The sequence below is a fragment of the Eptesicus fuscus genome, chromosome 9 (assembly GCF_027574615.1).
Source record: "Eptesicus fuscus isolate TK198812 chromosome 9, DD_ASM_mEF_20220401, whole genome shotgun sequence".
Lineage (NCBI taxonomy): Eukaryota > Metazoa > Chordata > Mammalia > Chiroptera > Vespertilionidae > Eptesicus > Eptesicus fuscus.
The window spans coordinates 22879760-22893694 of NC_072481.1; the positions used below are offsets into that span (position 1 = coordinate 22879760).

The following is a 13935-nucleotide window of genomic DNA, read 5'->3' on the forward strand; positions in this document are numbered from 1 at the left end:
CGGCACCCTGCTTTTGTCTGGCACCCCTGCTCACCTGCTCCACCATCCCGCCGTGGTCGATGCCCGCCATGTTTCGCGCTCTGCTGCCTGCTGTCAACGCCTGCCATATTCCGTGTGCGCCCCCTGTTGGTCAGCACACATCATAGTGACTGGTTGTTCAGTTGTTTCGCCATTCGGTCTATTTGCATATTAGGGTTTTATATATAGAGATAATGTATTATTGACATCTTGATCCAACTCTTGATCTCTCTGCCTCTCCCATCTGTCCCTTTGACCGCTCTCCGTTATTTTATCAAAATTTTATTTATGACTTCCTGGGTGAAACACTCCTAGATCCTGAACACTTTGGCAATGAAAGCAAATGCAGTCTCTGCCTGTACAAAGTGTTTTGGTGGACCATCTTTTTAGTAGCTTGTCTTCTCTGTCTGCAAGTAAGCCTTTTTCTTTACCTTTCTCTTCTGTCTTTGGCATCACAATTGCTCTGAATCTTCATCCAGACTTTGGAGGCAGACTGTCTTCTTGCTTCAGCTCCACTTGTTCTTTTTCACAGTTTTAAGATATATTTCCTGCTCTCTACCATACTTTTCAACTTAGTTCTAGCATTTCTTCTTAAATCTTTCCAGATTATGTTATCGGATGAGACATTTTGTAGCCCTACTTCCAAGAAAACCTTCATTGTTCCCTATTTACAAAATAAAAGATTTTCAGAGCCCTGATCTTAGTTTAACCTTTTCAGCTTTATCTTGTACTTTTCCCATTGCCACACATACAGGAAAGACCACATGTCCTGGAATTAGATAGAACTGGATTTTAATCCTGGCTATGCCAGTTTACTGGCTTAAGCAAATTAACTAACTTTTCTGAGTCTCATGAATTAATTATATAAAAAGCAGCCTCTAACACAATGCCTGGCACATAGTAGATCAAACATGTCAAACTCGCGGCCCACAACAAATATTTTTTCGGCCCAGCCAATATAGAAATGTTTTAATAAAAATTTCATAGCTTAATTTTTACAATATCCTCTTATAAATAATTAATAATGAACTACAACGTTCACTAATGACTGATTACTATAATCATGTTGCATTCATTTCCCTTACTTGCCTTACACGCAGGTGCACCATTTCTCTCTACTAATACTACCAGCGAATATTTTAGCAACTGATTGCCCTGTCATTAGTCTTGAACTGACTTGTTTGGTGTGTGCAATAGGAAATATTTCGCTTTCGGCGAACAAGAAAAATAGGTTTATTTGCGTTACACTTATTAATTTGTGCAGTTATTCAGTGTCTGGTATGTTAATGTTCAAGAAAAAAATACTAATTTTTATTAAAATGTTCTATTACACTATGTTAACGATTACTGATTTACTTCAGCCTTTTGTATTCAGCATGTCTCTATCGAAGTAAACCTACATTTCTATGAAAATTGAAGCTTTTGTTTTTTTGCAGTCCACATAAACTTAAACCTTGTTTATTTGGCCCGTGTTAGCCTTTGATTTTGACATGCTTGTAGTAGATACTCTAAATGCTCATTCCTTTTCTGCACTTTCCAATATCTGGTTTTGCTCACATCATTTGCCTCTGCCTAGAATATCTACTTTTTATCCTCCACCTTACCCTTAAAATTCTCTCCATCCTTCAAGTCCTAGTTTAAATGTACTTATCTCTTGTCATCCCACCTGGCAGATAATCTGGTTGCTGATCAATTACTACTGTGATTGATATTATTTTGAGCATGGATTAGGTCTGATTCTGCTTTGAAACCTTCCCTCTGAATATGTACACCTAAGGTAGAGCTTTCCACTGATAAAATACTCAGTAATTATTTGTGGAGGGAAATTGGTTGACCTCCGATCCATGTCCCTTTTGGGCCTTAAATTGGTGGTCTTTGGTGGAAAATAAAAATACTTTTTAGGAGAATTGCCTTGAGTAGGTATCCATGTTTCTGGTTCCCTCCATAAAGGGAGAATCCAATGGCTTGTCTGGGGTGTATATAGTGCAGCATGATTGCGGAAAACAATGCTTACTCAGAGAATTTCCCTTCTCTGGGGTCAGTAATGTTATATCTTTCTACAGTCTCATACCTTTATTAGGGCTTTGGGTTTCTTCCACTTAAATGCTGTTCCTTGATTACACCACTTAGTCAGTGGGGCTATCTGCCTAGGAATTCAGCCAGCAGATAAGAGGAGCAGACAGATTGCTCTAAAGACCCTTCACCTTCCTTCCTGGAGGCCAAGTGAATGGAATTCTTTCTGTGATGGTCAATGTAAGCCCATTTGCATTGTAGTTGCCCTGAGAGTATAGAAGGACTGTGTGATATTTGTTCAATTTTGATCTACCATACTTTGTCCTACCCTTAATATTTTTAACTCTTTTCTCCTCACTAAATTAATACTATTGTAATTTTTTTAATGTAAACTTTTTATTGAAGTATAACATACATATAGAAATTTTATTTTCACAAAGTGTTATAGCACTGTAAACAGTACCTAATTTGGTCTGGCAGCAGAGCATTGTCACAATCCCAGGCACCCAGTCACTACAACTCCCCATCAATGGTAACCACTATTGTTTTGGTTTCTAACACTATAGATTAGTTTTGCCTGTCTTTGAGCTTTATATAAATGGAATCACATTTATTTGTGTCAAGTTTCTTCAGTCAACATGTTTGTGAGATTCATACATGTTTATTAAAATTTTCCATCATGTGAATGTAACACAACCTATCTATATAAAAGCCAAGCGACCGAACAGCGGGACAACCGGTTAACCAGTCGCTATGATGCGCACTGACCACCAGGAGGCAGACGCTCAATGCAGGAGCTGTCCCCTGGTGGTCAGTGCACTCCCACAATGGGAGCGCTGCTTGGCTGACCGGGATGAGTGACTGCTCCCACAGCGGGCTGATCCCCGCAGGCCATGCTCCCCACCAGTGCACGAATCTTTGCACTGGGCCTCTAGTTTACATATATTTATCCAATATAATGTTAATGGACATATTTGGGTTGTTTCCAGTTTTTACTATTATAAATAATGCTTCAGTGAACATTCTTGTACATTTCCTTTGGAGATAATACACACACACACACACACACACACACACATATATTTCTATTGGATGTATTTCTAGGAGGGATTTTAAGTATATAAATTTACATTTTTCCACCAGGAGTGTATGAGACTTCTAGATACTTCTTTACCAAACTTGGTATTGGCTTTTTAAAAAATATATATTTCTATTGATTTCAGAGAGAGGAAGGGAGATGGAGAGAGAGATTGAAACATCAATGATGGGAATCATTGATTGGCTGCCTCCTGCACACCCCCACTGGGGATCAAGCCCGCAATCCGGGCATGTGCCCTTGACCAGAATTGAACCCGGGACCCTTCAGTCCGCAGGCTGATGCTCTATCCACTGAGCCAAACTGGCTAGGGCCTTGGTATTGGCTTTTTCATTTTAGCCATTCTTGTGGGTATTTGATGATAATACAATGTGCTTTTAGTTTGGTTTATCTTATGAGTGAGTAATAAGGTTGAGTATCTTTTCAGATGTCTGTTGGCTATTTCACTAGCATCTTTTGTAAAGCCTGCTCAAGACTTCCTTTTTTTAATTGACTTAACTACCTTTTTCTTACAGATTTTAAGTGTTATAATTCTTTTCTTGAATATGCACATCTTCTCTGCTACGTGGCTTGCCTTTTTACTTATTCTTTTTTTTTTTCCCTTTAGAGAGAGGAAAGGAAAGGGGGAGAGAGAGAGAGAAACATTGATCAGTTGCCTGCCATACCCACCCCAATCATGATGGAACCTGCAATCTGGGTATGTGCCCTGACTTGGAATGGAACTTACCACCCTTCGGTGCACAGAATGGCACTTAGAGCAACTGAGCCACACGTCCAGGGCTCCTTTTTACTTTTTTAAGGTGTCTTTTTGTTGAATAGAAATTTTAATTTTTAATGTAGTCCAATTTATCAATATTTTTCCTTTATGGCTAGTACTCTCTATGACATATTTAAGAAATCCCAAGGTCATGAAGATACTAATGTGTTGTTTTCTTTAATTTTTTTTTAACCTTTCATATTTAGAACTGGTCTATCTCTGATGCTTTCTCTGTCCCCTGTCAGTTGTTCCTCTGCTGGTGCAAAGCCTGGAATCTCAGCTTCCTGCTCATACCTAGAATCAGCAAATATACCCCGGATATAAGGAGATAGCTCACCTCTGTAAGATTTCCTCTCTGGAGTTTTAGTCCCTTCAGTTCTTATTGGTACCTTTCTGCTGCCTTTAAAAAGATGATTTCTATATTTTATCTGGCTTTTCTGAATGTCTGCTGTTGAAGCACCAGTTTACCACTAACTACTCCATCTCTCTTGTAAGTGGAAATTATCCCGTTAGCTTTTTAAACATGCTCAAGTCTCTTCCATTGAAAATACACCAGACCCTTCATTGATCCTATATCTCCTTCTTAGTACTTCAGATCACCAAAATAGTTTTTCTTTCTCTGTCATTAATTTTTTGTCTTTATAACACTAAATTCAAAGTACATTTCTGGTCCTCATTTTACCTGATATCTTAGCAGCATTTGGCTTCGTTGAACACTTGCTTCTGCTTGAAATGCTATCGTTTCCCTTGGCATTCATGATACAATTATCTTGATCATCCTCCTAGTTCTCTGATTTTCCTTCTTTACAGAAGAAAAGTCTTTTGCAGACTCATCTTCTTCTGCAAATATTGGGAGTTCCTGAAGATTTAGGTCTAAGCTCTCTTTTTATTCTTTTCCTTGATAATCCCATGAAGATCATGCCTTTGCTTACCTTCTTTACCGAAGTATCTCACAGATTTTCATCTCTGACTACTCTTCAGCTTTTAACTACTATACCCAGTTGCCTAGTTGGTATCCTTACTGGGATGACCAAAAAGCACTTCAAACTCAAAATGTTCAAAAAAGAGTTTATGATATATCTATTCTAATACAAAAGCAAGAAACACAGAAGTTATCCATAAATATTCTTTTCCCTTATTCACATATATAGTCTCTCTTGAATTTATTTGCTTCTCTCAGTCTTAAGAACTGTCTTCTTAATATAAGCTACTCTCATTTCTTTCCTATGTCAGTCCCTTTGCTCTCCTTTATAGTTACTTTGACCTTTTCGTTCCTCAGACATATAATGCTATCTCCTATCAGAGTGCATTTTGGCATCCTGTTTCCTCTGCCTGGATTGCTCTCTCCCCCCCTCCCTCTCTCTTCCAAGTCCTTTTGTACCTTTCAGTTCAATCAATATTTAGGCCTTTCGTGGCTAGGTTATTACCCCCTATTATATACTGTCATAGCCCCATAAAGTTTTTTGTTGTAGCATTTATCATTGTTGTACTTTTCATGATTTTTAAAATTAATCACTAGGTAGTAAGCACTATTAGAGTAGGGATCCTGTGTGTTTCTGGTCACCATTGTGGTCCCTGCCTGGATTTAGTAGGCATTCATTAAGTATTTGTGAATGCACTAATCAGTTCTCTCCCTGCTCGTAGCTGAGGTGAAACGTGTTGGAGATACACTTTTGGGAATGGCTACACAGTGTGTGCAAGTGAAGAACGTGGTGAAGACCTCACCTCAAACTCTGTCCAACCTCTGCCTGAAGATCAATGTCAAACTTGGTGGCATAAACAACATCCTAGTCCCACACCAGCGGTATGAACTCTGTTGTCCATCTGCCCTGGTCATGCAAGGTACCATTCTGGAAACTGATGAAAATATAGGGTCCTGACCAGGCAGAGTGAGTCAGGCATAAGGAAGAAAGGACCAAAGTGGGTGCTAGGTGGTGCCAGGAAGAAATGATCTATCTCCTCACCATTTGTTTTCTCTTCCTTGTTCAGCTCTGCAGTCTTTCAACAGCCAGTGATATTCCTGGGAGCAGATGTTACACACCCCCCAGCAGGGGATGGGAAAAAACCGTCTATCACAGCAGTGAGTGACACTCCAGCTTCCTCATAAGGTTTTCCTCTTAGCTTTGAGTTTCCAAGGATACATATGATTTCCTTTCCTTAGCTCGGGCTCTAGACCTTCATAAAATATTTTTCCTTCCAGCTCATCATCCCCATTAACCATTCCCTTGGTATCTTCATAAAATTGATTGTATAATGTGTGTGTTTTTTCCAGTGAGAGTAATGAGAATGTAGGTTGTGGTCAGAGACTTGGCCCAATGTCCATCAATCCTGCTCTGTGTTCAAGTTTTTCTCTCTCCATGCCTACTTTTGGGATATGTTGGTGGCCATATCTCTTCTCAGAAATCCCTTTTAAGGGAGTTACTTAGTTGCTGAGACTGTCACTTCCTCTTCCCATCCCTACCCCTGATCCACATAAGTAGATTAGTTATCTCTAATCCCTCTCCTGACTTCTCTGCTCCCTGTTCCCTAGGGGTTTCTGAATTGCTAGAGAGATCAGCTCTTTTTTTCCCACTTCTCTTTCCTCAACCCATATATTTCTCTAGGCCAGTGATGGCGAACCTATGACACGCGTGTCAGAACTGACACGCGTAGCCATTTCTGATGACACGGCCGCATGCCGAGGATGAAACATTTGCTGCTCCTGAGGATGAAACATTTGCGAAATAATTTTTTTTCCTCAAAGTGACACACTACCCGAGTTATGCTCAGTTTTTTGGCGAAGTTTGACACACCAAGCTCAAAAGGTTGCCCATCACTGCTCTAAGCAGACGAGGCTTATCTCAGTAAATGCAGGGAAACCCTATACAATGCTTTTCCCTATTTTCCTTGTGGCCATCTATGCTAGGCTCTGGCCACTGTCCCCTTTGAAAATTATGTTACTCTCATTACCTGCAAGAATACTTTTCACCATTGTTCTGGGGTAGATTAGCACTTGAATGAAAAAAGGATAAACTTGTGGCTAGATAAGGTTATTTTTTAAGTTAGTAACGCCAAACCTTCACATTCCCCTCTTCAAGGGGTAGGGAAATCAAACTTATTAAGCACCTTCTGTGGGCTAGGCCCTGTCCAAGGTGCTTTATATGTACAATAACAGCACTGCAAACAGCTGGTGTTCTATACTTATCTCTGTTTGAGAGGAGGAAAGAAAAGATCAGATGGATGAAGTAACTTCTACATGTGTGATAGAACAGAGATTGAAACCAGGACTCACTGACTCCAAAACCCTACTTGTTTTGATAGCATGATTTTTTTGCTGAGAAGCCTTTGCCCAAACCCACAGCTTGACAGTGTTGGGTGGGTGGAGGTTTTAGGGGCTTATCCTGTCTCTTTGATTAACAGGTGGTAGGCAGTATGGATGCCCACCCCAGCCGTTATTGTGCCACTGTGCGGGTGCAGCGACCTCGGCAGGAGATCATTGAAGACTTATCTTACATGGTGCGTGAGCTGCTGATCCAGTTCTACAAGTCCACCCGCTTCAAGCCTACCCGTATCATCTTCTACCGAGATGGCGTTCCTGAAGGCCAGCTCCCTCAGGTAGGGCCCACAGTAGTTAGAAAAACTTCATATTGAGGCCAGAAGGCATAATGGTAGCAGAGAGTACTGCTAGGTTTTCTAAGCCATTGGCACTTGGAAGGTTGCTAAATGGAAAAGCTTCAGAGCAGACATCACAAACTGAGAAGTGGCAAATACAAGCATCTATAGACCTGTTTTCTTGTAACAGAAGACCCTTAGTGCCTATTAGTAGTTGGTTCATGTTGAAAACTGATGCTTTAGACCAGTGGTTCTCAAACATGAGTCATGATCATAGGGAGGACTTGTTAAAACATTTAACAGGACTTACCCTTAGAATTTCTGATCTAGAGCCCTAACTGGTTTGGCTTAATGGTTAGAGTGTCAACCCTCGGACTGAAGGGTCTTGGGTTCAATTCCTCAAGGGCATGTACCTTAGTTCCTTAGTTGCAGGCTTGATCCCTGGTCCTGGCCAGGGCACATAGAGGAGGCAATCAATCGGTGTTTCTCTCTGTCTCTCCCCTTTCCTTTCACTCTCTCTTAAAAAAAAAAAAAAAATCGCCGAAACCGGTTTGGCTCAGTGGATAGAGCATCGGCCTGCCGACTCAAGGGTCCCAGATTCGATTCCGGTCAAGGGCATGTACCTTGGTTGCGGGCACATCCCCGGTAGGGGGTGTGCAGGAGGCAGCTGATCGATGTTTCTCTCTCATCGATGTTTCTGACTCTCTATCCCTCTCTCTTCCTCTCTGTAAAAAATCAATAAAATATATTTTTTTTAAAAAATCAATGGGAAAAATATCCTCAGGTGAGGATTAACAAAAAAAGAATTTCCAGTTGAGTCTAGGATGGGGCCCTAAAATTTGTAATAAATACTGTTAAGTCTGTAGATGGTGCTGCTTGTCTGGAGGCCACTGCTATTGACCTTTCTTCATAATGTTTCTCTTATTCTTCCTGCCTGCCAAGCTTTCATATTCTGTTGTTTAAACCTGTATACTGAACTAGTCTCCTTGACTACAATTTAATAGTAACATATAACTGCCATTTACTGAGTACTTTCTATGTGCCCTAAACTATGCCAAGCACTTCATATGTGTTCTATTTAATGCTGTAATTACAGTAGTCCTGTGAAATAATAATTATTCCATTTGACAGATGAGAAAACTGGGGCTTGGGAATGTTAAATGATTTCTTCATTGTCACCCAAGCTACTAAGTGGTGGAACTGGGATTTAGACAAATTGGTCTGATTCCAAAGTCCATGCTATTAACCATTGTGCTCAATTTCTTCCAAGGCATCCAGTGTTTCCTAAAATACCAGATATATTTATCATATCACTTCTCTGTTCAGAAATGTCTAGTTCATATAGCCTTGGGTTAAAACTCAAACTTCTTAGCAAAGCAATCAGTGGTTATTAAGCTCCTATTAGGTTTTCTATGCATTTACTTAGTTATCTGTTTTAGTCTTCACAAAAGCTTTGTAAGGCTGGTCTTATTAGTAATTTTAGTAGGTGTGGAGAAAATGAGTCTAAGAGGGATTAAGTAATTTGCTCAAGGAAATACAAGATAAAACTTGGTTTTATTTTTTATTTATTTATTTTTAAACTGCCCTTTTTTTTCTTTTTCTTTTTTTTTACTTTTTAAATATATTTTTTTATTGATTTCAGAGAGGAAGGGAGAGGGAGAGAGAGATAGGAACATCAATGATGAGAGAGAATCATTGATCGGCTGCCTCTTGCACACCCCCAACAGGGGATCAAGCCCACAACCCGGGCATGTGCCCTTGACCGGAATTGAACCCAGGACCCTTTGGTCCGAAGTCTGATGCTCTGTCCACAGAGCCAAACCAGCTAGGGCTAAAACTTGGTTTTAAATCTAATTCTAATTGTTTGTAAATTCTATGCACTTCTACCATACAATTTTGACTCCCTATACCTGATATCCAAGACCAAAAGGCAACTATTATCTATGCTTATTTACCTGTGGCTGCTTCTTTAGCTAGTTCATTATTTTATAAGTAGAGGCCCAGTGCACAAAATTCGTGCACAGAGGGGGGGTTCCCTCAGCCCAGCCTGCACCCTCTCCAATTGGGGACCACTGGCTCCTAACTGCTCACTTGCCTGATCACCCCTAACTGCCCTCCCCTGCTGGCCTGGTTGCCCCCAACTGCCCTCCCCTGCCAGCCTGATCTCACCCCCAACGGCCCTCCCCTGCCGGCCCAATCTTGCCCCCAACTGCCCTCCCCTGCAGGCCTGATCTCGCCCCCAACTGCCCTCCTCTACTGGCCAGTTTGGTTCTGATTGGTCGGTTTCTATGCCAGTCAGTGTCAGAAGCTCCGCCTCCTAGACAGCCATTGGCTCCCTACAGCACCCACATTTGGTTCTGATTGGTCGGTGTCTATGCCAGTCAGTGTCAGAAGCTCCGCCTCCTAGACAGCCATTGGTTCTTCACAGCACCCACATTTGGTTCTGATTGGTCGGTTCCTATGCCAGTCAGGATCTCTGGGCCTATCAATGGGGCCTGATCAGAAAGGCGGCTGCTGGCCAGAGTGGGAGAGAAAGAGAGAGGCAAGTGCTGATCAAAAGCTGCCTCAGCGGCAACGGATCAGTCCCTGCTTCTCTCTTCAGGCCTCTCTCTGGCCCTGAGTCACAGCCCCCTCAGCAGTCAGTGCTGGGTCCTGTGCAGTGAGAGCTACCATGACTTCACAAAACGTAGCACAAACTGCAGAACTGTCTTCTGGTTGGTCGAGCCCCAGTCCTTTCTGGTTGTTACGACCCAGGGTTTTTATATATTAGGATCCTGCTTCTTTGTAGGCCAGAATTCATCCCCTCCCTCTGCACCCATGTCTGAACTCTGTGTCTGCTCTTCTCTGGTAGTACCAACCTTGTCTGCTTGTAGAGGTCACAGGGGTACTCCCATTATTCTCCTGATCCTGAAATTGACCTTACTTTGGGCATTATAATTTTAGTGATTTCTCTGTGAACCTTAGTTCTGTGTCTTGATTTTAGGTCTCTTTTTACATAGGAACCAGGTAAGTGCTCTCTACTGATGCCAAGCTTCCCAGCCAAGGTTTTATGGGAACAAATACGTGAATTCCGTATAAGGCTGATTTTGGCAGGAAGGACCCATCAGCTCTAATGATTGGGTATCAGCTTATAAAGGGAGACTGAGCAAAAAGCCATATTATAAATGTCAACCCTTAGTTCACAAAGATGTGTGAACTCAAGAGGAGCTGTATGTTTTTTGTCTGTCTCCACACCCTGTGCTTAGATCCTCCACTATGAGCTGCTGGCCATTCGTGATGCCTGCATCAAACTGGAAAAGGACTACCAGCCTGGGATCACTTATATTGTGGTGCAGAAACGCCATCACACCCGACTTTTTTGTGCTGACAAGAATGAGCGAGTGAGTGAGGGATTAAGGAAGCCACCTATACCCTCATCCATCCTGTCTGCCTTCTCTTAATATGAAAGAAGCCCTTGAGATAAAATCTGGGGATTTAACCCTTGGCCTCTTCATCCTCTTTGGCCCCTTTCCTCCCTCGAGCTCTTGTGGTCCTTCCTCTACCACCTCCTTCCCTTTGTTTCCCCTTTTCCCCCTCCTTCCCTTATACTTCCTCTCCCTCCTCCTAGCTCCCTGGCCTATAGACCCCATATATAGACCAGCTCCCAGAGAAGGGAAAGGGAACTACCATTTATTGAACTTCTCCTATGTGCCAGACACTGTACAAGGCGTCTTCCTCACAGCAGCCCTGTGAGGTAGGTACTATTATTATCTCAGTTTAACCTCAGAAAGGTTAAATGACTTGATAAGATCACACAGTAATAAATGATGAAACTAGTTCTTAAACACATTTCTGTGTGACTTTAGAACCCATTATTTCAAGACCCAATACCCTCTGGGAACCACAACTTTGCTTTACTCTTGGGATTTTGGTGGAGTCAGAGTAGAATTGAGTTGGGGCCCTAATTAAGGCTAGGCAGGTCTTGGGATCTTGGTTGTCTTTGTCTCTATGCAGATTGGAAAGAGTGGTAACATCCCAGCTGGGACCACTGTGGATACCAACATCACGCACCCATTTGAGTTTGACTTCTATCTGTGCAGCCACGCAGGCATCCAGGTAGCTGGGCTATGTGCTGGGGTTTCCAATGAGTCGAAAATTAGTTAATTATTACTACTGCCTCTAGAATATATGTCATCACTGAGTGACATTCAAATCATGATTGTTCTCTTAATAAGCCCTCAGTGTACTTGACCAGAAATACACTTTGAATATCTTAGGCAAATTATAGATGACTTTGCATTTGCCTATTCATGGGTGGGTCTTCCAACCTAGCCATAATCTTAACAGTGATCCTGTTCCTTATCATCAGCCATCCCCTTTGCCCAATCTGGCGCCCCTTACCTTCCTATCTTCCCAGGGCACCAGCCGACCATCCCATTACTATGTCCTTTGGGATGACAACCGTTTCACAGCAGATGAGCTCCAGATCTTGACATACCAGCTATGCCACACTTATGTACGATGCACACGCTCCGTCTCTATCCCAGCACCTGCCTACTATGCCCGCCTGGTGGCTTTCCGGGCACGATATCACCTAGTGGATAAAGAGCATGACAGGTGAGGCCTGGGATCAGGCTGGCTTCCTTTTTACCTCATCCTTTGGGTACCAGACCTCCCCAACTTCCCTTGGGTAGAAGGAAATGGGTATTGTTCAGTTTGGTGTCTCTGGGTTCATTTGCCAAATCTGGGTTGGATTTTTTTTTTCTTTTCTTAAGCTGGTATGGGAATTGGCATTCTAGGGATGGGGGAAGGGATTAGCAGCAGCTCAGTTTACCAGGAAGGACTTCTTTCATTTTTCCTTTTCAGTGGAGAGGGGAGCCACATATCAGGGCAGAGCAATGGGCGGGACCCCCAGGCCCTGGCCAAAGCCGTGCAGGTTCACCAGGATACTCTGCGCACCATGTACTTCGCTTGAAGGCAGAACGCTGTTACCTCACTGGATAGAAGAAAGTTTTCCAAGCCCCAAGAGCTATGCCACCCAAATCCAGAGGAATCAGGGAGGAGGGAGGTGGGGTAGGGAGGAGTGCAGAAGGCCTTGTTTCCTTCTACAGATGGGACATAAGGGTGGGGAACAGGGCCAGTAAGCCAGACCACCAGCCAGAAATTTCTGATATTCACCTCATACCCTTCACCCCATCTTGTCACATCTGACCCTGACCCCACTGGACCAAGACGGGCAGCACCAGTGCCCACCATACACACAGGTGTCTCACGTGACTCACAGTGCTAAAGACTCATGCCTGACAGCTTGGTAAGGTCGGCTCGGCTCTACATTCCTGTGGATAAAAGCTGGTAGGTTTGGGTTTGGTACTTCAGATGGGAAAGTGAGGGGCTTGAAAAAGTGGGTGGGAGGAGGGAAGGATTTTTTAGGAGCCTTAATCAGAAAAGGTCTAGATTTGTTTAAGAAGAAAAACGAAACCAGACCCAGATCAATATTTTAGGATACAAGATGTTTTAATGGGTTAAGAATCCAGTTTGTAGGAAGATTTTTTAATGCTAATGATTTTGGTTGCTCCTCCCCCTGCTGCCACCCCCCTTTCCCTTATTCCTTTCTTTCCACCTTTTCCTACCCTACCTTACACCTCCCTGACAGACATCCAGCCCCTAATAAGACTTAAGGCACTATGGCACTTAGCTCTGAAGTGACACGACCCTGTCTTCCTTCCGCCTGCTGGTGGGTAACCAGTGCCTTCCCTGTAACGGTAATGCTGCAGAACTGCAACCTTTTGTACCTTTCTTTGGGGGGGATGGGGTAGGGGTGGGAGAGGAGGTAAATGGGGAAGAAATACTCCTAACCCAACAAGCCTCCAGCCAGAACGCCAACTATTTTGCATTTAAAGCAATTGACTTCCATATTCATTGAGCTTTTAAAAATATTAAAACCTCAAGATGGTTAAAGCCCATTGACATTTGCACTTTCAGACCTGACAAGTCTATGGAGCTGCTGAGATGACTGGCTATGCCTCCTTTCTTCCCTGTCCTTCCCTTACCCTCCCACCTGCCTGGGTCTGGAGTTACTTTCATAGTTTTTCTCACTCGTGGCTTCTTTTTCCCCAATGGTCAAGTCTCTTATGTTTTAATATTTTTTAATTGGGGTGTCTTATAACAAACGATCCTTAGGTCTAAAATAAGAAAAAAGAGCAAAAATGAAATGCTATTTTTATACCATAACTTGAGTTTATTGCCAAAATCTTGATATCCTTCCAATGCCCGGCGAGTTTACATCCTAGAAACATCGAGCCATTAAAAAGAACAATGTACCTGACTTGTTCTTTGGCCTGGCTAAGTAAGGGTGGTTATCTCCCCAATGTGGGGCTCAGGCTCCATCTTTCCTCTGTGCAGAAAATACCTTTTTCTTGCTACAGGCTCCCTCCTCTGCACTGCCCTTTGCCCTGCACTCTCCTGCAATGCATCTTCCTCT

General features: G+C 42.6%; 1 protein-coding gene across 1 annotated transcript in view; it reads left to right on the forward strand.

Moving 5' to 3' along the window:
- Positions 1–12831, forward strand: part of AGO1 (argonaute RISC component 1) — a 37624-nt gene extending 24793 nt beyond the window's left edge. The window contains exons 13-19 of the mRNA XM_008151123.2: positions 5529–5688; positions 5874–5964; positions 7284–7478; positions 10721–10855; positions 11469–11570; positions 11872–12071; positions 12321–12831. Coding sequence (XP_008149345.1) covers positions 5529–5688; positions 5874–5964; positions 7284–7478; positions 10721–10855; positions 11469–11570; positions 11872–12071; positions 12321–12429 — 992 coding nt within the window. The 3' untranslated portion in view covers positions 12430–12831. The remainder of the gene's footprint in view (positions 1–5528; positions 5689–5873; positions 5965–7283; positions 7479–10720; positions 10856–11468; positions 11571–11871; positions 12072–12320) is intronic.
- The last annotated feature ends 1104 nt before the right edge of the window (positions 12832–13935 follow it).